A 22,588-nucleotide genomic window follows, 5' to 3' on the forward strand; every position below is an offset into this window, starting at 1 on the left:
TGTTGATGATACAATATGTTGTCGACTATAGCCAGCCTGACGTTGCCGCTTACATCCCTTTTTGCTGCTATCATTGACCAACCGTATTTACATAATTGCCCTTAACAAATGTTGGGACGAATATAATAAAGTTCCACATGAGTATACTTTTTGACATGAAATCACAAAATGTAATCAAAGCGAATTGGGTGAAATAGTGCACAAAATCAAACTAAATCATCTTAAACGGATGAACTATGAATTTTGCTGAATTGAATTAAATAAAAGTTGTCATCAAAGTGACCTATACCCTGACGTTGAATCCTCGGCCGATAATCTCCCAGTCAAGCGCTCAAGGATCAAGGTTAAGAAAAATATAAACACGCAGGTAAAGTATGAAAAAATGAATTAAAATTTAATAAATATTAAATAAAAATAAAAATATTAAAAAATGTAAATAAAGGTTCACAAATTAAATCTCCCAAACATTCTCCCGATTCCCCAAACCCTCACAACAACAATGGCATCGACCTTGCGAAATCGACTGGCCCAAAAACCCTAATTCCCAAATTCTCAAATCTCATCCATTTTCTCTCTCTTCAATCACCCCAAAATTCTTCTCAACAATTCAATCACAATCGCAATTAATTTAATCTCTGTTTTACTTTTTCCGATTTTATAATATTTGATTCAATTTTGTTGAATTTGATGGGACGAAATTCTTCAGCTTCAACATCTCTTGCGCCGGGTTTTCGATTTCACCCGACAGATGAAGAACTGGTGTGGTATTATCTGAGGCGTAAGGTTAGCGGCAAACCCTTTCGTGTCGATGCGATCTCTGAAATCGATATTTACAAAGTTGAACCCTCTGATCTTCCAGGTTACCCATTTCTCGAATCTCTTAATTGCTTCTATTTTTGTAAAAAATCATAGAATTTCGTAAGTTTGGGCATTAATTTCTGAATTTCGTAATTTAGTTCATTATTGATTGGTAAATGATTGTTTTGATGATTTGATTAGTCATTTTTGTGTTCCTTTGAATATTTTAAGGTTATATTTATTGATTTTATTAGGATTGTCTAAGTTGAAGAGTAGAGATCTGGAGTGGTATTTTTTTAGTGCACTGGATAGGAAATATGGTAATGGATTGAGGACGAACCGAGCGACAAATGAGGGGTATTGGAAAACAACCGGGAAAGATAGGCCTGTTTACCATAAGTCTCGGGTTGTTGGGATGAAAAAAACGCTGGTTTATCATAAAGGTAGAGCTCCACGCGGCGAGCGTACCAATTGGGTAATGCATGAATACAAACTCAATGACGATGTGCTAGAGAAGGCTGGTTATATGCCGGTGAGGATATATCATATATGTTTGCTTGAACTTAATTAATGGGTTGGTTTGTTTCTTTATTATTAATTTATATGTTTTAGTATATGAAATGGACTATGGTGTATTGATATAGTGTTTACGTTGGGCAGGAAGGGTTTGTTTTGTGCAGGGTGTTTCAAAAAAGTGGAACAGGACCGAAAAACGGGGAGAAGTATGGAGCTCCACTCGTGGAGGAAGAGTGGGAAGATGATAGTCTGGAAGATGTGGTGCCTGCCGAGGTGTCTTTTGAAGATCCCTATGTTGATGATGATGCATACATTGAACAGAATGATCTGGAGCAGGTTTGTCTTTTATCTCCTAATTTGTCTTTTTGGTCGGATTATTTCACTAAGAATGTTTAAGAACTTGCAGAGTAGTTTGTTTTTATGCCCCATCAATACTCTTAAGATAGCTACTTAGTTTTTATTTTGGTGCTCAAAGGACTATCTTGACAACCTATTCTTTGACAAGGGAGAGTATATGCTTTTTTGGGTACATAGTCAGCACGTGACCTTCCGCTAACATGAAGATACCTTATAAGTCTTTATTGAAAGAGGTTCTATCTGGTGGATTTAAACTATTTTGTTGCTACGCTTATTAGTTGCCTGCTATTTGTGACACTAAGGTCATGACAAATCTTGTGGTATAACTGTACCTGCTTTATTTCATTGGTAAGATTTTCTGATTTTGATGGTAATGCAACCTTTGTCTGTGTCTCTTTTGTGTGATGGCTGCGGTTGAATTGACTTGATTTTATGTAAAGAGCATAGGTTTTTCCTTTTTGCTGTTTACATATTATTTTTGGCTAGAGATATGGTCATGAAGTCATGATTTTGCTATTTTGGATATATATATGGTCATTGTTGTATAGAAGTATGGCCAATAGTTAATACTTAGCTGTTTTTCTGGATTTTAAAATGTTTTCTTTTTGTAATTGCATTGCTGTTTTCAAGAGTTTTAACATCTCTTCTGCCAGGTTGTTGATTGCCAACTTCCAGCAAATGTTCCTTTTCCTGTCAGCTTCAACCCTGTTGATAGCAACTACTATCTTGAATGTTCCCATAATGTGACTGGAGCTGAACAGGCTTCCGTTGTTGGGGAGTCTGAAGGTAAGTGTAGTTTGCAGGTTCTGGATGGTCAGGAGTTTTATGATCTTGGGCAAGATGAGAACACTGCATTTCTTGTGAAAAATGAGCATATGGCTCAACCAAATGACTTGAGTAACCAGGCTCCTGGCGATTTGCTGGATGATCTACTCTCTGGGAATGCACCCCCCGAGGATGGGCTTTTCCTGGATGCTGTTGACTTTCTGGAACCTGTTCAAGAAGATACCCATGATTTTGATGTTCTTGGATCATATCTGGAAGATGATTTTGATATTGGACCATATCTTAATTTTGATTCTTCTCCAGAACAGATCAGTATCGATGCTGATCAAAGTTTCTCCTTCAAACAGGTAAGCAATGCTGCATAAACTTAACTGTATGCTAATAGAATATTATTTGCAAGCTCTAACAGTTTATTGTTCTGCAGAATATGATTGATACAACTTGGCAAGTTCCTTCAGGAAGTCAACTAAACGAAACAGGTGATGTTGATGATGTTGCATCATCTTCCAAGCAATTCATGGTAAACTCAAAGGCTAAGCCATCTAAGACTGGTGCGAACCCCTGGATATTGCTTTCATATGGCTCTGTTTTTTAATCCTGCATTCTAATATCCATTAATTTCTCCTGTTTTTCCTGTGCTGATTTTCTCTCCTAAATGTTTTTGCTGAATGTTCTTGTGCAGATATCCAATATCCTTTCCTGAGTCAGGCAAACCGTTTTTTGGGGAATATCCCTGCTCCATCAGCATTTGCTTCAGAATTGCCTTCCAAGGACGTGGCTGCACGTTTGAGCGCTGCAGTGCAGGCTTCTACCGCCCAGAATGTGACAGCTGGTATGATCAGAATAAGGGACATGCCTATTGGGGTCAGCAGAAGTGGACTGGCAGGACTACATTGGTCCTTTGACAAGACTGGTAATGTCAATGTTCTCCTTTCCTTTGACTTTCTTGAGGCGGTGAACCCTGTGGGACTTGAATCATTGACGGGCCTGTTGTCGAGCAAGATTTCTACAGCAACTTCTCACGGATGGTTAAGCTTTATGTTTTTCCTGTTCTTTGCTTTTGCTGCAAGTGTCAAAGTTGGTTTATACATCTATGCAAAGTAACAGCAATTTTACAGCAGATTGAGAAAAACAGAGAATTATGCTCTGGTCTTTATATTCCAGAATTCGGGATACCCTTAATTTTATTACTTTTGCCGTAATGGCCTAATGTAGAGTAAAGATTGATACTCTCGGCTTTTCTATACTGTTTCCTTTTGGCATTCTCGTTTATCCTTTGATTTAGTAGCTCTCATATGGTAAACATGTGGTGTATAAATCTGCAGACTGAAGCTAAATATTACATCAGATCAACTGGAAAATATTGTGTTTCTGATTGTTATTCTGTTATTTTATGTTTAAGTATCAAACAGCATCTTATGCTAATGTGAATGACGGAATTCTTAAAATTAATGTCATAATTAGGTGTTTTCATTTTATGAGGTATTCGAGTTGATTGATGTAAATTCTAGAAAGGTCCTTGTACGTAACGCTTCCCAATTGCTACGGAGTTTTAATTGTACCAATTTTCTTCTGGGAAAATACAAGTTAATAAAGCTGATATATCAACCTTAAATTTAAAAGGAAAACCGTTACTTGAAATATCAGTTTACCATATAAACGAACTATTTGAAGTAGTAATTTTACCCTAAAATCGCTATTTGAAGTAGTGGTTTTTCCTTCAAATTGAATGTTGATATAGGGAGTAGAAAGTTTGTATATCAGCCTGAGCTTATTTCTTCTAAGAGCAGTAGTGCTCACGTGTTCTTCCACTGACCTTTGATTTTGTTGCGTACTACGCAAGTTTACAGCACACATCTGTGGAATTTTCAGGTTAGCTAAGATTTTGGATATCTTTTTGCCACGATATGTCATCAATGTTATCCACGTCAGTGGGAAGAGAAAAAAGGTTTGAAAATTTTAATTTGCTTGAAGGGGATTTTTTTTTTTTTTTTTTTTTTTTTTTTTTTTTTTTTTTTTTTTTTTAAAGAAGTAGAGTTGTCAAAAGCTGATTCGACGCGAAATATTGACCCGAACCCGATTATTAACCGACCTGTCTAAATCCGAAAAAATGATGATCCGAATTCGATATGACCCAACCTGAAACCAACCCTAGACCCGAGTTAACCCGAGTATTTGAGATACGAACCCAAACATGAACCGACCTGGAGATGACCCGACCCGAATATAACCCGTAAAATATTGACTTGAACCGAACCCGACCTGAACGAAATTGACCCTAACCTGTCAAAACTCGAATTTAACCCGACCTGAATTTACCCCGACCTATTACTAACCCGACCTGGATTTAATCGACCTATTACTAACCCGACCCGAAATTCAACCTGATCTATCACTAACTCGACCCGAAATCAACCCGACTTGTTATTGACCCGAAATTAACCAGCAATGTAGGATTAATCATATCTTTTTTTTTTTTTTTTTTCTTTTTTTCCCCCTAATTTTATGAGTTATTTTCCTATTTAAGCTTATTCAAATATTTTCAATAAAATTCTCTATTATCAAATGTATTACAATTTATATGTCTCAAAAAAACCTATAAAAATTTATGAATACCACTGCTTTTTGGATGCATGTGCATTCTTTATTTAAATTTAGTAATTACGATTTACGAATACTACTACTTTTTAGGTGCAAGTTCATTCTATATTTCAATTAAGCAATTATGGTTTACGAATACTACTACTTTGTAGATGCATGTGCATTAATGTAGTCAATTATGGTTTACAAATAATATTTGACCTTAGGCTTGTTTGTTTTATCTTATATTTTATATAAAAAAAAATTCAAAAAAAAAAGTTAAAAAACGGATAATGATTAAATTGAACGTAATAATGATTGAATGCGATCATGAGTATATGACAATGACCCGATGATAATCTGACTCAAATAATTTACCTGTACCTGATTATGACTTGACTTGTGTGGACTCAAGAAAGTGGTGACCCGAACTAGAGCTGTTAAAAGGCTTTTATTGGTATTTTATTTTTATAATTTTATTATTCATTTGCCTATTTAATCTTATTTAAATGTTTTGAATAATGCCATTTAAATGTTTTAAAAAAAAAGCCATTAAAAAAAACGTGAACTCGGATACGAACTTATAAAAAATAAACAAGTTTAGATAATTTCAAATAAAATAAGTTTAGAAAAAAAAATTATTGTATTTTAACTTATCTAAACTAAACCTATTTTATCCGAATTTATATGAACTTATTGTATTTTATCTAAACATGTCATCTTGAATATGAACTTATCAGGAATTGTTATCCCTAAAATGAGTGGAATCAATGTGAATAGATTAGAATGGGGTTTGAACATATCTTCTAAAAATATAAACTAAACCTATCTTATTGGAATTAATATGAACTTATTATATATATCTTATTTAAACTTATTAGAACTTATTACCTCGAATTTAAACTTATCTGAAATTATTTCTCTTACAATAAATGAAGTAATTGACAATAATTAAACGTGAATGTCATTACATGAACTGTTAACAAACTGACCCAAAAAATGTACCCAAACATGATATGACCCGACCTGAAATCAACCCAATACCCAAATTAACCCAATATTTGAGAGCCGAACCCGAACATGACCTGACTTGGAAATGATTTGACCTGATTATAACCTACAATTATTTTGACTTGAACCAAACCCGACTTGAACCCGAACATGACCTAACTTGTAAATGACCCAACCTGATTGTAACCCGCAAATAATTGACTTGAACCGAACCCGAGAATGACCCGACTTGAAAATGACCCGACCTAATTATAACCCGCAAATTATTGACTTGAACCGAACCCGACTCAAACCCGAGAATGACTCGACCTGATTATAACCCGCAAATTATTGACTTGAACCGAACCCGACTTGAACCCGAGAATGACCCTAACCCGTTTTAAACTGTGAAAACCCGAATTAAACCTGACATATTATTCACCCGACCCGGATGTAACCCGACCTAAACCCGACCCAAACCAGATAAGATGTATGACCCGACGTTACTCGACTCAAGCATGACCCAACCTGAACCCGACCCGTATAGGTTACGACATAAACTCGAAATGACCCGACCCGAGTTGACCCGACCCACAGTTACCCGGCCCAAACCCGACCTGTTTACCCGAATTGACAGCTCTAACAAGAAGAGCTAAGAAAACCAAAGAAAAGGAAAAAAATAACAAAGCTAAAAGGACTAAAACAGAAATTCTCGCCGCCTAGCTTTAACCGCCAACCAGTGAGCTGGAGCAACCCATTGACGAGGAACCTTACACAACTTTCAAGCTGAAAATTGTGAGATAGTAAACCGAATATCTTGATTAACCAATAGTAGGAAATATCATACGAACAATGGCCACACAAAATATCAAACAAGATCGCACAATATGTATAAATAAGGAGACGATAAAAACCCTTACGAACAACTGCTTGAATTGAAGGGCCCAAAGACATGCCTGCATCTCTGCCTGGAAAGAGCCGAGGAAGAATGGCAAGCTCGGAAGCACCCACCTAGAACCAAATCCGAATAAACCTCCCTAAGAATCCAACCAGCACCAGCATGGCAGTCTTGAACCTGCCAAGCACCATAAAAGAGAAGACAAGCATCGAAAGCCGTAGAAGACTCCCCCTTCAGCCAGAAACCAGCGTCGGAAGCTCGTCGAGGAGACACAGAACCACTAGAAGAACGAGGCGAAGAAGCCTGAGCTTTTCTGCTCCTTAAAACCCAGTCCTCATGAAAAAGAAAAATCATGCTAGGAGAGACCATCGCCTGTCTAAATTTTTTTTGATTACGGGCAAGCCAGATAGCCTAAAAGAAAGAAATATAAGAAACGAGTCCTTCCCAATTCTCAAAAATGCGAAACTCCGTGATGGAGTCGACCCACCACACAGAGAATGACTTTGCCTATAACTGATCAGTAGAAAAACTAAACAAATCATCGGCCCAGAGGCCAGAAGAGAAGGAACAATCACGAAAAAGATGGCTAGTTGTTTCCAGATGAGCATGACAGGAAGGTACCATCCACCAGGAATCCACGTAATTGTAGGTTCGCAGAAAGAGGCAAAACATTATGAAGAAGCTTCCAACAAAAACATTGTAACTTAGGGAGAAGAGACAGACCCCAAAAACGTTTCCACCAAGTAGAAGAAACAACACCAGAGATCCCCGAGAACTGATGTACTTAGAATTTCCTGGTTTTAGATAAACTCAAAAATAAAACTGTTAAATTTGATTGTTACGTTGGTTTTAGTTTTGCACTAAGTTTTGTGTAAAGCGGGTGTGCGTTAAATTTATGGTAAGACGTCAATTTGTGGGTAACTTTTAATTTTCTGCTGGCTTGAATTTTATTTTAATGTCTAATTTCTTATAGATTCATGATTACATACTATAAAGGATAATATGATTAATCTAATACATTACAAGTTTTTTTATAAGAAGATAAAATTTGTTACTCCCTCCGTCTCTTTATTATATACTTATTCGGGTTTTTTCACGGAAATTAAAAAAGTTGGTGAAATTATATAAGTGCATGTGGGGTTAGAGAGAGATAGAGAGAAAAAAAAATTGGTTGGGGATAATTGAAGAATGGGAGAGAGAAAGTGCTGGAAATTGATGTAAAAAGTCATTATTAGTACAAAAAAGTGATGACAACTCGACAAAAAGTGGAGAATATTCTCAAATAGTACAACCTTAAAATAGAAATAGGTCTTTAATTCGGAAAATTTGGTAAAAATAATCCCAACTTTTGCTCATTCGCCCAATATAATCCCAACTATCGATTTCTTTTAAATAATCCAAACTTTATAGGCCATTCGCTCAAAATGGTCCCAAGTGACCGGTAACCTATTAAAAATATTTTGTTTAAGTGACACGTGTCACCACGTGATTAGTTAAGAAAATTAATATAAAAGAAAGAAAAATTGAAACAAAAAGAATCACCAACCACGTAACACCCAGCCACCCATCCGACAGCCTTGAGCCTAGCCCTCGGCCTTGACCCGCCCTCTCCCTCGCTGGTGCCGGCACCACCCTTCCCTCTTCCCCCTAACCTTGAACCAGCAAACACCCGCCCAAAAACCCCAATACCCTAAACCGAAATCCCTAAAAAAATCCCTCCCCCACCTATTAAACCCCCTAATCGACCCTCCCCCACCTCGAAACCCTTAGTCGAAATGGTTCTGAGCTTGGGGGAGGGCCGATTTGGGAGTTTTATGTGGTGGGGGAAGGTTTTTTAAGGGACTCAAAGTGGAGGTTTTGTGGTTCACGGGGTAGGGGGAATGGCGGCGTCGACGCTGGTGTGGCGTGGCGGTTGGGATCGGGGCTCTGGAAGAGGTAAGGGGTTTCGGGAGGGGTCGTGGCTGGTGGTGAGGAGGGTGGTTGTGGGTAAGGCTGGGCTTTTGTTTAATATTTTAAGGGTTTTTTTTTAATTTTTAATTTTTTAATTTTTAATTTTTTTAATTTTTAATTTGTAAGTTTTTAATTTTTTTTTTTAATTTTCTAACCAATCACGTGGTGACATGAGTCACCTTAACCTGCTATAACAAGTTTGGTGACCGGTTGAGACATTTTGAGCGAATGACATTCGAAGTTTGGATTATTTAAAAATAATCCAAAGTTGGGATTATTTTGAGCGAATGGGCAAAAGTTGAGATTATTTTTTATCAATTTTTCCCTTTAATTTTGATTTGCCAAAAAAGGAATACAGGTCTACAATAAAAGAACGGAGGGAGTATTAGAAAAATAACTACTTTTATAGTATAAATGGTAATTTTAAATACTTTTAAGATAACTTTAACCCTTCTTACAATAAATTAATGAACACCCGCCTTTTTAGATAATTTGTGTTATTTTTATGTATGAAAAAATTAGTCATAAAGTGAATTAGGTGTTAACTGATTTTACTCGGGTTATTCATGTCATATAGGCTTTCGGTCAATCTGATCAAAGTTGTATAATTCCTCCATTTTCCTAAGATTGTGACACTTTTTATTTCACATGTGCTAATGTTATAGTTTTATAATTAATATGTTTAACCAAATATCATGAAAGTTAACCAAAACTAGAATATGTGGATAGAATAGTACCTAAGATAAAGTGATGCAATTTTCAATGAAATGGAGAAAATATGAGTTACTATTTATTTCATGTTTAGAAAGACTTTTAAGTCAGGTCATGGTATTAGGTCAACTTCAAGACTGATCAAGTCAATTTTAGATGAGTATAGAGTTTGTCCTTTTCGGATTTGGCTTATGTTTAAATCAAGTCTCTTTAGAAATTGGATCATTATCGAGTCACATGAGTAGAGGGGTGCCTGTGACCTTTAGTAATTTTATGTCAAATAATAATTATGATAAAAATTTATTCCATTTGTTTGTTTAAGTCTTACATTATGACCAAATATGCTGACACCCACGTCAAAAATACAACTTTGACCATTTTCTAATAATTAATTAGTAAAAGTCATAAAAATTAAGAAAAATCTTAGTGGTGATCCTATACTTTTACAACACTGAAATGGTAGTCCTCCTTTTTTATTTTCTTTTTTTTCTTTTTCCTTTTTTTTAGCTATGCAAAAAGACCTTAATAAAAAAAAATTCATAATCTTAACGTAAAAATTAACTAAGATTAGATCTTTAAATAAAATTATAAAAAAAAAACCTACTTATCACTCTACAACAGCCCACCAATCCACTACTTCCCTTCTTACTCACGCCTAGCCACCACCACCCCCTTACCAAACCATTACCCTTTCTCTTCCTCTTACGGAGTTACTGGACCACTTTCTCTCTCTCTAAACCTAAGAGTATAAAAGCAATGGTGTCCTTCCAACAAGTGTATTATTCTGATAGAGGGTTCAGAATTATTACAAAGCTAATTCTTCAGTAAGGTCAAGTGATCGGAATGCCTAGGTGGAGGCCGCTTCCGATCAGTAATATTAAGGTATAATTAATATTATAGCTTAATCTTAACTAAACCCTTTGGGTCGAACCCAATCGAACAACCGATCCGAGACGACGAATTAATCCGAAGGATTTAAATGAGTCGTCGGAGTTTTACGAACACAGATGTCGAATATCAGGCCTAGGGCGTCGAGGCCGAGCGTCGCAAAATCACAAGCAACAAGTTCGAGCATAGCCGTAGCATCACAATAGCCTAGCCATGTGAACGCTAGGCTAGCTCGAGCTAGCATGCACTGTGCATGACTAGGCAAAAGCCTAGCATGACATATGTGCTAGGCGCTAGTGCCCAGCTGCTATCGCAAGGCTAGGCCTTGCTAGCACTGGCACGCAACATGCCTATCTCGCTAAGGGCTTGCGTATGGCTGCATGGTGCATCGCTACGCACCAGCCAGCAAGCACGCTGGGCTGTGCATGCGTGCATGTGCCTACGCCCAGTGCTGGCAGCCTCGCACAACATCTCGCCAGGTAGCGCCCAGCGCCCAGCACAATGCGTGGCTCGCTAGCAGCACGCAAGTGCTGGGAGGGCTGGCTGATGCGTGCTGGCAGATGCACGCTGTGCATGCTAGCTTTGCATGCTGGGCTGGCTGTGCTAGCTGGCCAACAAAGCAAGTAGCCAACTCACCCAATGCTTGGAGCCATTTTTGTGAGGGGTGGGGACCAACCCTTGGGCAAAGCCTTGGGGAGCAAGGCAATGGTCCCCCCCACCTACTCTTGGTCCTCACTTAACTTTCTCTCTCCCCTTGACACTTGTTGCATTGTGATTGATTTGATTATTTATTTAATTTAGAATTAAATTAATTATCAATATCATTCATTCTCCCACATTGGTTTGGGAATGAAAATCAAGGGTTCATTTCCCTATAAATACCAAGGATTGGGTAATTGGGAAAGAACACACTTGAGTGGTATAGTAAAGGAAACTCCATTGTTTGATTATACCTTGAAATTCGTAAAACTCCAAGTTTATATTTTGTCCGGGCCTCTACTAACCTTCGAGGCTTAGGACGATCGGGTCGGGTTCGAGGGTACAAACCGTCGGAGGCCTTGCATTTGCGAGGTTGAAGTCAGAGCTCTATTAGCGAGCGAAGCATGCGTCTAGGGTACAATTCTTTATCCCTTATTCTTTTAATTATGTATTAATTATGTCTTGCATGCTTTAGTTATCGGGACGGGTCTTGGGGGGTTTCTTTCCGCGTAGTGAGGGTCACTACGAAACCCTATAGAGTACCCATATTGATGGGGTTACGCACCATTTTCTCTTTCCTACTTTCTTTTTTCTCCACATCATTTTCCTGAGTTACTATTGTGAGTCGTCCTTAGTTTTTGCTACAACAGTGAGTCACCCCACAATTCTCTCTCCTACTTTTATCAACACCCACCAGTTATTATTGTTATATATGTTTGATTTAAGTTATTTTATGTTAACAAATTCTATTAATTATTAAAGTAATCAATACTTAATTTGATAATATAATAAATTAATAACCTTATGTTTTAATTATTCTTTATAGTAATTAATAAATAAGTCTTGTTGAGCATGAGTGGTTTCAAATTTATTAAAATAACTAACTACGTTAAATTATATTACTATTTAAACAACAATGTAACAATCAATTAATTGGCTTTAAAATAGTACGTTACAACTAATAAGGTAAAGCTAACAACAAAAATATCCTTAAACAAGAAAAAACTTTCTCTGGTTACTAGTTATCTTCATTCATTACCAAATTGTTCAACCAGGTCTTTCTTCAATGACATATGAATCTCCATGTTTCGTACATTATTTCTATTTTCCATATAACCCGTTAAACTTGGTTTGCCTACTCTTCCACGTCTCACTGTGAATGGTTCATTGTTATCTTGGTTTGAAGATTCGCCTACATTTGAAGGTTGGTAGAGATAAATTCAGATGCATCATAATGCAAATAGCTTTCTCGCTCCTCTTCAACAATCACATTGTGCATGATAATACATGTCATACATAATATTTATGTCGACCATACGAGAGCTGGTTGCCGTATTATAGCGAATCGAGCTTGTAACACTCCAATGGCACGTTCAACACCTTAGCGATAACTTTCTTACTTTTTGTAAATTATTTTTTTTGGCGGTTTATAGAAGCTTGATTGCCGGGATAAATACTGCACATTTGGATATTGTAGACACCTAATTGTGTCTCCCTAAAACCAAACCCAGTGATGAGTACCTTTCACGTCTTTGATTAATGAGTTCGGTAAAGAGTTGAAGAGTCTCGCAAAGTTTCCTTAATCCTTGACCATATTCCTAAAAATTCCTAAAATGTTTTAATCTAAAGTCATTAATTTCGTGTCTTTAAATCCAAAATCATTCATTTCGTGTCCTCAAAGTCATCTATTTCGTGTCCAATCCATAAAAACGTCCAAACTAGATTATTTTGGTCCATAATCCTGATCCAATTATATTTTATATGGATGGGGTTTGAAAATATCTTTCCAACGATATATTATAAGCCCAAATCCGACTTAAAACAAGTATGTTATGGCTAAAATACTAAACTGAGCCCAAAACTTGTTGGATACTTGTAAACCGAGCCATTCTGAGTTTTTTACGTCATATTTCTTATCCAAATCTTGGATGGTTGGATAGCCCTTGAAATTTTCTTTCCAATGATATATCATAATCCCAATTCCGATTAGAAACGAAAAAGATGTGAATAAAATACTAACCTCTATCTAAAACTGACACTGTTCCACTATTTTAATCATATCTCAAATTTCACAGAAGATATAAAAATTATTCTAATAGAGTTGGAAAGTAGAATTCTAAAGCTTTCCAAAAATATATTATTTATCTTATTCCGATTTCTGGATCAAAAGTTATGATAAAAAACAAAAATCGCAAAACTGCAGGACCAACGCACGACGATAGCACCAACGTGGCGCGTTGGCACCTAGCACGCCGCAGTAAGCCTATCGCCCCGCGTCAAAAAGAGTTCTATTCCGATTCAAATTATGATCTTTTCTGATTGCTTCAAATATCTTTTTTCCTTATAAATAGATGTCGTTTTCCCCCATTTCAGATCATCTTCTCATCATATCCTGAAATTCTTAATTCCAATGTTCTTAGCCATAGCCTAAATATATTCTTGATACATCTAAATCATCCACAATACTTCCTTCGCGAGATTCGAATACTCCAAACCATACTTGACGTTGCCTTTGACCTCGACGTGAAAGTTTGATAGTTCTGAGGGTTTGGTCCCAAATTTATATTTAAATTCTTAATTAATTGTTTACTTTATTGATTTAACTTTCTTGAAGTTGATTAACGTGTGTATTGTTTTAATAGCAAGAAAGTCGAGACATTAAAGTAAGTAATTCAATTATTTAATTTTTCTTTTGATTTAGGTAGGAGTTGAAATCATGTTTAAGATGTTATTTTGATTTCTAGTATCATGTTTAGGATAACGCTTTGATTTCGCTATTAGTGACATGCTAGGATTTGTTATTAATCCGTTTAGTATCATGCCTAGGATCTTACTATTAATGATATTTTGATGATTTTCTTATGATGATTGTTATATTAGTCATATGTTGCTTGATTATTCATGATTTATTGTTATTGCTTGATCACGCCATTCTTTGCAAGTTTAAGGGGAATTTGTACTTGAAATCACGCCTAATAAGATAATTAATAATTTGATTTAGGCTAATATGACGTTAATTCAAGTGATCACCAATAATAGATTTTTTTTATAATCAACCAATGTAGATTAAATAGGTTTAGGGTTGATTTAATGTATGTATGTTGATCGAAAAGCGCGCATGAATATCAAAAGAATCAATTAGAGGCCTATTTTGGGCGGGTTTGACTTCTCTTAGGTCAAATTTGTACCATCATCCCCGAAATCTAGTCATGGTTCCAGACCACTATGGAGTTAGCAATCTTGGAGATTGTGAATGGGGTGTAACCTCCACACCCGTGAATGGTTTACAAGCTCCTAAAACTTGTTGGCGACTCTTTTTTTCTCTAGCTTCTTTTTCTTAGAGCGCCGCCATGCTTAAAAACATGACCCACATGTAGGGCTCAAAGAGTTTGAAAAATTCCCTACAGATATATACCATCTGTAAGATAGTGACTCATATGGCATGTATTTCCGTTGACATTGATGTTAATCTGTGGGGCTCGACCTACACAAATATCATTGAACATTGGAAACCATTGGAGGATATTTATACATTGAGGGAGCCTGGTGTGCCAAAAAAAGCATGCCATCTCCACAGGTCTTGTGACTTCTAAAATTATGATTGATCTTTTACTTCTTCCTTGGTACATTTCTTTCCAAGGACGTGGACAATTTTCCACTCCCAATGCATGTAGTTTATGCTCCCCAGCATACCAAGAAATTCACGAACATTACTTTCATGAAGAATTCGTTCTATATCCGTGGGTGTCGCCCTCCTCTTGAATTCTTGTCTAAAATTTGAGATAACCCCTTTGACAAAATGTCCAAGACACTCTCTAGCTGTACTTGCCACAATTTTGAGGTATTCGTCAACTGCATCGGCTGCTAAACCATAAGCTAACATCTTCATAGCTGTAGTGCATTTTTGTAATGTAGATGCACCAAGTCTTACGTAAGCATCAGGCCTTTGTTGAAAGTATAAATCACTTTCACTTAGTGTTGTAACAATGCGATGGAAATCATGTTTACACATGCAAAATCTCTAACGAAAGATAGTGTCGTTGTAAAGTGGCTTGGGATTAAAATAATCGTTGTATAACCTTGAGTCATCATCTTCATGATTTCTTGGTACATACTCCCTTTTATTTTAGAGCATGAGTGGATGGGAATTGAAAAACTGAGGTCACAAGAGGGACAACAATGGAATTGACTGTGGAATTGATAGCTTCCTCAATAAGTTCATCTTCTTTACGTCGTTGAGTGATTATTCATTCCACTCAACATAATCGTTCACCATGTATTCAAAAACTCCCGAACCTTATGAACTAGATGAATTTGAATCAAAGTCCAATTCTATATATTTGCTAACAATGGAAACTAGAGAGTAGTGTTTAGACTTAGGTTTTTTTTGTTACAAAAGGTATTTTTATTTGTGTGTATTAACTACAAAGGTAAACCACTTTATGTAGAAATTCATAAGGTGTATGGGCACACAACTTCAGAAGGTGAGATTTTTGATAAGGTATCTAGATTTCCTTTTAATAACAATTTAATGTTATTTCACACAAGTCTAGACAATCAGATTTTAGATTGAGTATTAGATTTCAGATAAGATTTTTGATAATGTATCCAGATTTCCATCCAATTAAGAAACTATATCTGACATCCCATTCTAGAAGGTAGGATCTTCCCTCATCATCAATAAAATTTAAACATGGACTTTGTTACCAAAAGGTGAAAACAACACCAAAAGACTTATATTTAAATAACATTAACTAATTAACACAATCATTAAATCTAATAAAAGCATTACAATATCTAATAAAAGCATTACAACATAAAGGTAGCAGCAACATTACAAACTAATACAATAAATAACATGACTGAAGACAAACTACAATTTTATGTTTAAATTAACATAAAGGCATTCAAACTAGCCTAAGAGGTGACAAAATTCCTCCTTTAGTTTTTGGAGAAGTTTTTCAACGTTTTCGATGAGGTGTTATTTCGCATGCAAGTAAAACTTAACATTGAATAATTTGTTCCTCTTTTTCTTCTATATGCCTCTTGATGATATCTCGCTTTTTTTTTTGATAATTTAACATTTGTTTTGCTATAACTGCTCCCTTCTCATCAACATTTAAGTATTACTCTTTCATCATATTCATCTCTGATAGGGCTTGGCTAAATGAATATAAACTATTTTCAAGAGGACGAGCAACAAAGTCAACCAGACAAAATTGACAATCTAAGTGCTTTAGAAGCAGCTATTGACATTGGTCAGAGTCAAACCGACAAAGCGCAAAGTCAAAATGACAATGCAAATGCTCAACCTATTACCTTTCTAGGTCGCAACGGCCAAGATCTCAACCAGACAAATACCTCGGTGTTGTCTTAACCGAAGATCAAGACATCCTAGTTATGGACGGACATGAGGCAGCGACGTACAAACAAGCTATGACGAGTCCCGAATCTGCAAAATGGTAAGAGGCCATGAAATCCGAGATGGACTCCATGTTTGAAAATCAAGTCTGGGACTTGGTTGATTTTCCCGAAGGTTACACACCTAACGATGGCAAATGGATTTTTAAGTTGAAAACCGACAAAGATGGAAATGTATATGTACATAAAGCTAAATTGGTAGCAAAAGGTTACAGGAAAATTCATGGCGTTGATTTGATGAAACCATTTCGCTAGTCGCCATGCTTAAGTCCATCCAGATAATCCTAGCAACTACCGCATATTATGATTATGAAATATGGCAAATGGATGTCAAAACCGCCTTCCTTAATGAGATTTTGGAAGAAACTGTGTACATGACAAAGTCGGAAGGTTTTGTTAATCCAAGCAATGCTGGGAAGGTATGCAAGCTTAAGAAGTCCATTTATGGTTTAAAGCAGGTCAGCAGAAGTTGGAATCTATGATTCGATGAAGCCGTTAGTAAGTTTGGTTTTATCAAGAATCCAGGTGAGTCTAGTGTTTACAAGAAGGTCAGTGGGAGTAACATCGTATTCCTCGTCTTATATGTCGACGACATATTGCTCATTGGAAAAAACATTCCAATGTTAGAGTCCGTAAAGGCTTGGCTTGGAAAGTGCTTTTTAATGAAGGACTTGGGAGAGGCACAATACATATTAGGCATCAAGATTTATTGGGATAAATCTAAAAGGATGATTGGATTGAGCCAAAGTACTTATATTTATAAGGTATTGGCACGATTCAACATGGAGGAGGCCAAGAGAGGGCACCTACCCATGTCTCATGGTATAACTCTCAGCAAAAAGCATTGTCTACAGACACCTGATGAGCGAGAGAGGATGAATCAGATTCCATATGCTTCGCTTATTGGATCGATCATGTATGCCATGATATGTACTAGGCCGGATGTATCGTATGCCTTGAGTGCTACGAGCCAATACCAATCATACCAAGGAGAGGCGCATTGGACTGCGGCCAAGAATATCCTAAAGTACCTGAAAAGGAACAAGGATAAATTTCTTGTATATGGTGGGAGTAATGATTTGGTTGTTGAAGGTTACACCGACGCAAGCTTCCAAACTGATAGACACGACTTCAAGTCGCTGTCTGGGTACATATCTGTCTAAATGGAGGAGCTCTTAGTTGGAAGAGTGCTAAGCAAAGCACAACTGCAGATTCTACAACTAAAGCCGAATACTTGGCAACTTTAGAAGTAGCTAAGGAGGTAGTTTGGACTCGTAAGTTTATTGGTGAACTTGATGTTGTACCCTCAATCAAGGGTCCGATAGACCTCTATTGTGATAATAATGGAGCTATTGCTCAGGTCAGGGAGCCAAGAGAACATCAGAAGGTCAAACATGTCAAGTGGTGATTTCACATGATAAGGGAATGGAAGTCTGAGGGTGGAATCAGAATTTGTAAGATTGGAACAGACGATAATGTAGCCAACCCATTCACTAAACCTTTACCTCAAGTGAAACACAATAAGGACGTTGAGGCAATGGGAATCAAGCGCGTTGGAGATTGGCTTTGATTTCCCTGTTCATGTGTTTTAATTAAATTTGAGGATTTTAATGTAAAACTCTATGTTGAACCATTCAGTTTTTGAAGTAATTTAATTTTCAACAAATTATCATCACTCCATTTCTATTTAATTGTGGTTTAGAATTTAATAATGAGTCCATTCGATTTTTTTGAGAATATTCAAAACTGGGTATCAAGACAATGTTTTGGATAAAGAAACACCTGTTAAGTGAACATTAAATATTTTAATCGAAAATTATCCCTAACCAAAGTCATTTAAATGTTGGACGATAATGACCACTTGAGATTAGTGTGTAGTATGATTTATAGCACCGTTTCTTGTGCTATAAGGACATGATTGTCATAAATCATTTGTAAAGGGGTTTGTTTGGAACTATACCGGATCGACCTATGAGAATACTTTAAGAGATTTAAAATAGTCAAAAGTATATTTCTCGTTATAGCTTTCAGAACCTCTTTCCTCGACCATGAGTATTGTAAGTTCTCTTGTTTGAGTACTAGTCCTTTTTGATGTTGTCAAACTCCTGCCGTAAATGGGGATTATAACGGCAACACTCGGGCGGCTAGGTCCTCTTAGTAAGGGAAGCTAACAATACAAGACTGGGAATGTCCCCCTATTAGCAATAGGGAACATGTCTTTGTTGTTTACAAGGCCTCTCGAAGAGCGAGACTGTGAAAATGCATGACCGTGCTCAGATGGATTTTATAAATCATCTGCTTATTGACACTCGAATTTGGAAATCGAGAAACACAACTGGACGTAATAAGGATGACGAAGAATCTTACCTTGTAGTTAATGAAGAGACATTAAATGACATAGGAAATGGGCTATACACTAACAACGCACTTGTCCGGTAGGACAAGTGGGAGATTGAAAGGAATGGTGTCCTTCGAACAAGTGTATTATTCCGATAGAGGGTTCAGAATTATTAGAAAGTTAATTATCCAGTGAGGTCAAGTGATCGGAATGCCTAGCTGTAGGCCGCTTCCGATCAGTAATATTAATGCATAATTAATATTACAGCTTAATATTGATTGAACCCTTCGTGTCACACCCAATAGAGTAACCGAAAGGAAAAGATGAATTAATCCGAAGGCTAAAATGAGTCATTAGAGTATACGAATAAAGACGTCGGATATCGAGCTTAAAGCGTCAAAACCAAGCGTTGTAAGTCGGGTCGAATTTAGAATTCGATGAGACGAGAAATCAAGCAAAAGACAAGTTTAAGCTAAGCCGTAGCTTCGCATTGTCCTAGCCATGCAAAGTCTAGGCTAGCATAGGGCACCAATTGCAATGCATGGCTGTGCCGCAAGCCAAGCATGCATATGCGTGCTAATCTTGCTGGCCGAGCATGCTTGGGTGCTGGTGCACCTGGTTGCACGCAAGCTAACAGCTGGCGCACCATGCGTGCTAGCATTCTAGTGCCTTGCACTCAGCAGCAAGCGTAGCAGCAGCTAGGCTGCGCATAGCACAAGCATCGCATCAGCAGCAACAACACGCTATGCGTGCGTGTGCTGTGGGCTATGCGTGCTTGCGTGCTGGGTAACGCCTAACATAAGTATTGAAGCAACAGCTAGCTAGCAAAGGCAGCACATCATCAGATAGCTCCAAGGGCTTGCGGCAGCAGCGGCAGCACGCCCAGCAGCAGCTCGCATGCATGCGAGGCATGCTTGCTGGGTTGCACATACACGCTACTAGCCAGCAGGCCCAACCTAGGGGCCAGGCCGCCAACAAGGCATTATAGGCGCCCAAGGTAGGCCACACCAGTTGGATAATGTGGTGGGGCGTGTGCATGAAGTGTGTGTGGGTTTGCTTGTGGAGCAAGGGGAGGGTGGTCCCACCTTATGGTCCTCACCTAACCCCTTGCTCACCACTTGACACTTGTAATTGGGAAGGGACACTTGAGTTGTGAACTTTAAGGGATCTCTAAGAAGAGAATACCTTAGTTCTAATACTCTAAGTTCTTTTTGTCTAGCCTCGACTAAGCTTCGGGGTAAGAGCCGTTCGGGTTGGGTCTCGAGGGTGAGATCCGCCGGAGGCTTGCGAATTAGTGAAGCTTTACGCTTTTAGGTACGAGCTCTTAGAAAGAGGAAGCATGCATCAAGGGTAAGATCTCCTTTTCTTCTTTCTCTCTCCTTGTTAATTAGTTATGTGATTGTTAATTAATTAATATGTATGTTTAGTTACTTTAATTTGTGTGCGGATTTTGGGAGGGTTTCATTCCGCGTAGTGTTGGACACTACAAAACCCAACAGGTTAGCTAGGCCTTGGCTAATCATGACCGTGGTTGATCTTGGGCATATACCTCATGCTTAAGTTTTATTGCTTAAGGATTCTTTTATCTATGCACGTGCTTTTCTTTGTGCAAACTAATCTCTCGGTTGTTTAAGGCTCTGTGAATTTCTTAAGGACAAGCTATTAGCTAGCTTGGGGGGGATTTGATAAGTGGTTTATTTGACCACTTATTGTGTACATGATTTGTAGGTGTAGGTGAATTTTTGGCACAAAAATAACTCTCTAAAGACTTAAGATTGAGCAAGAATGAAGAAGGAGAGGGCGCTCCTAGAGGAGCGGGCGTGCACCTATCCAGGAGCGGGCGCTCCTACAAGATCACAACAATCTTCCCAAATCCAAGAGCAGCTGGAGCGGGTGCACACTCACAAGAGAGCGGGCGCTCCAAGTTGCTCTACTATAATCTGTTACCTACTGATGTTACTAGGAGCGGGCGCACACTCTGTAAGGAGCGGGCGCTCCTAGTTGACCTGCTACAATCTGCCATCATCCTGAAACATGAGGAGCGGGTGCGCACCTTGATAGGAGCGGGAGCTCCTCGATGCTATCATTGAACTTGCCTCCATCTAAAGACATGAGGAGCGGGCGCGCAACATTCTGGAGCGGGCGCTCCTAACTGGAAATCCACCTTTCTTTTGACGGATTAACCTATGTAATTCGGGGAGTGTAAATACTACCCCTTTAATTCAATTTAAAGACAGAAGTCTTAGCATAGTACTTAGAAACTTCCTCTTAGTTTGTAACAATCATCTTTGGTATTTTAGCTGAGAAACTCTCAAATTAATCATTGTAGTACAAGTTTCAAAGATCATTTTCAGAAATTCAGCATTTGTATTCAACATTTGAAGCTTTAATTAGTAACTTCTTTCACCTTTCTCTACTTATTTTCTGATTTTATTTGTTATTGCAAGTCTTTCAATTCGAATCTCTTTTGATCTTGATAATTTGTTGTTGCATGTTAGTTATACCCATAGCGAATCACTTTTCCCCAATTATTGAACTATTTAGAATCCCTAACTTGGTTTGCATGTTGCTCAAAATGAATTGTGAGTAGTCCTCTGAGCTAGGGGTTGGGTGAAAACTCAACCTAATGGTTAATTAAGTGATTTTGGGAGAATTATTGATGTTTATATTGTGATTAAATTGATTACATGAGATTGCTTGTTAGTTCTTTATGATAGGAGTAGCTACCCTTGATTTTGGGCTTTATGGCATGATATGCTTGATTTGACATGGGAATGTAGATTAAGTATGTCATTACTTATTGTAAATTTGATTATGTATCTCCAATTGCTAAACTAATGAGGAATCTAAGTTTAGGAGTGTGAGTTGTTTTTTTTAATTGCATGAGGTTGGTCTTACATGTAGTCATTGCTATATCTTGTCTCTATTTGCTCCCAATATGCTTGATTGCCATGGTTGAGTGGATCCCACTCCCTAGTGCTTTTATTTACTTGATTTAGAACAATAGCTTGTTTGTCTACTTGACGAACCCCCAACCAACAATAAGTCTTTGAACTAGCTTGCGTGTTAAGATCTTTAGCAATTATATCCCGTTCCTTGTGGACCAAACTCTTACTTATCATTGTGCTTGGTTTGTGAGATGTTTGCTTATAAATGTGTTTGAATGAGTGTGGAATGTGCGACCGTTCTGACGCCCATCAGTGTTGTTTTTGCGTCGTATCGGACACTGCAAAAGGCCAACAACGGTATCATGAGCCACGTGCATTTATTTATTGTGACTAATAATTAATTAAGGTGATTTAAATTGGATTTAAATTTCTGGTTTAGCATCCTAATTAGATTAGGAGCTCGTTTTTAATTGGATCAAAAATCGTATTTATGCTAATTTTGTATTACGAACTCCGATTTTGACTCAAAATAGTGAATTTTGGGTGGAATCGACGTTCTAAATTAGACTATATCCACATTGTGATTAATAATGGCCTTCCAGAAGCCAAAACCCACCCAAAAAGTGGTTTTTCGTTTTTAACGAAAAATTTAAAATCCTTAAACCTTGATTAATTATGGCATGCAATTGTTGGATTATGTGTTTGATTATACCATTAATCTTCTACAATTTTAACCCTCATTAAGCATGTTTATGAAGTCATAATTGG

At 37.4% G+C, this 22,588-nt stretch overlaps 1 protein-coding gene across 2 annotated transcripts; it reads left to right on the plus strand.

Annotated features, from left to right (window-relative positions):
* Positions 1 to 387: 387 nt before the first annotated feature.
* On the plus strand, positions 388 to 3,909 carry LOC110698357 (NAC domain-containing protein 78-like). 2 transcript variants are annotated; one of them, XM_021875769.1, is made up of 6 exons: positions 688 to 859; positions 1,053 to 1,330; positions 1,459 to 1,650; positions 2,325 to 2,804; positions 2,882 to 3,008; positions 3,140 to 3,909. In XM_021875769.1, the coding sequence occupies exons 1-6, from the start codon at positions 688 to 690 to the stop codon at positions 3,559 to 3,561; spliced, it is 1,671 nt and encodes a 556-aa protein (XP_021731461.1). In that variant the 3' UTR covers positions 3,562 to 3,909. The 2 variants fall into 2 exon arrangements, with proteins under 2 accessions (XP_021731462.1, XP_021731461.1); XM_021875770.1 differs by lacking the exon at positions 1,053 to 1,330 and having other exon boundaries at positions 388 to 859.
* Positions 3,910 to 22,588: the final 18,679 nt, after the last annotated feature.

This window comes from Chenopodium quinoa, unplaced genomic scaffold, assembly GCF_001683475.1.
Source record: "Chenopodium quinoa cultivar QQ74 unplaced genomic scaffold, ASM168347v1, whole genome shotgun sequence".
Taxonomy (NCBI): Eukaryota; Viridiplantae; Streptophyta; class Magnoliopsida; order Caryophyllales; family Amaranthaceae; genus Chenopodium; species Chenopodium quinoa.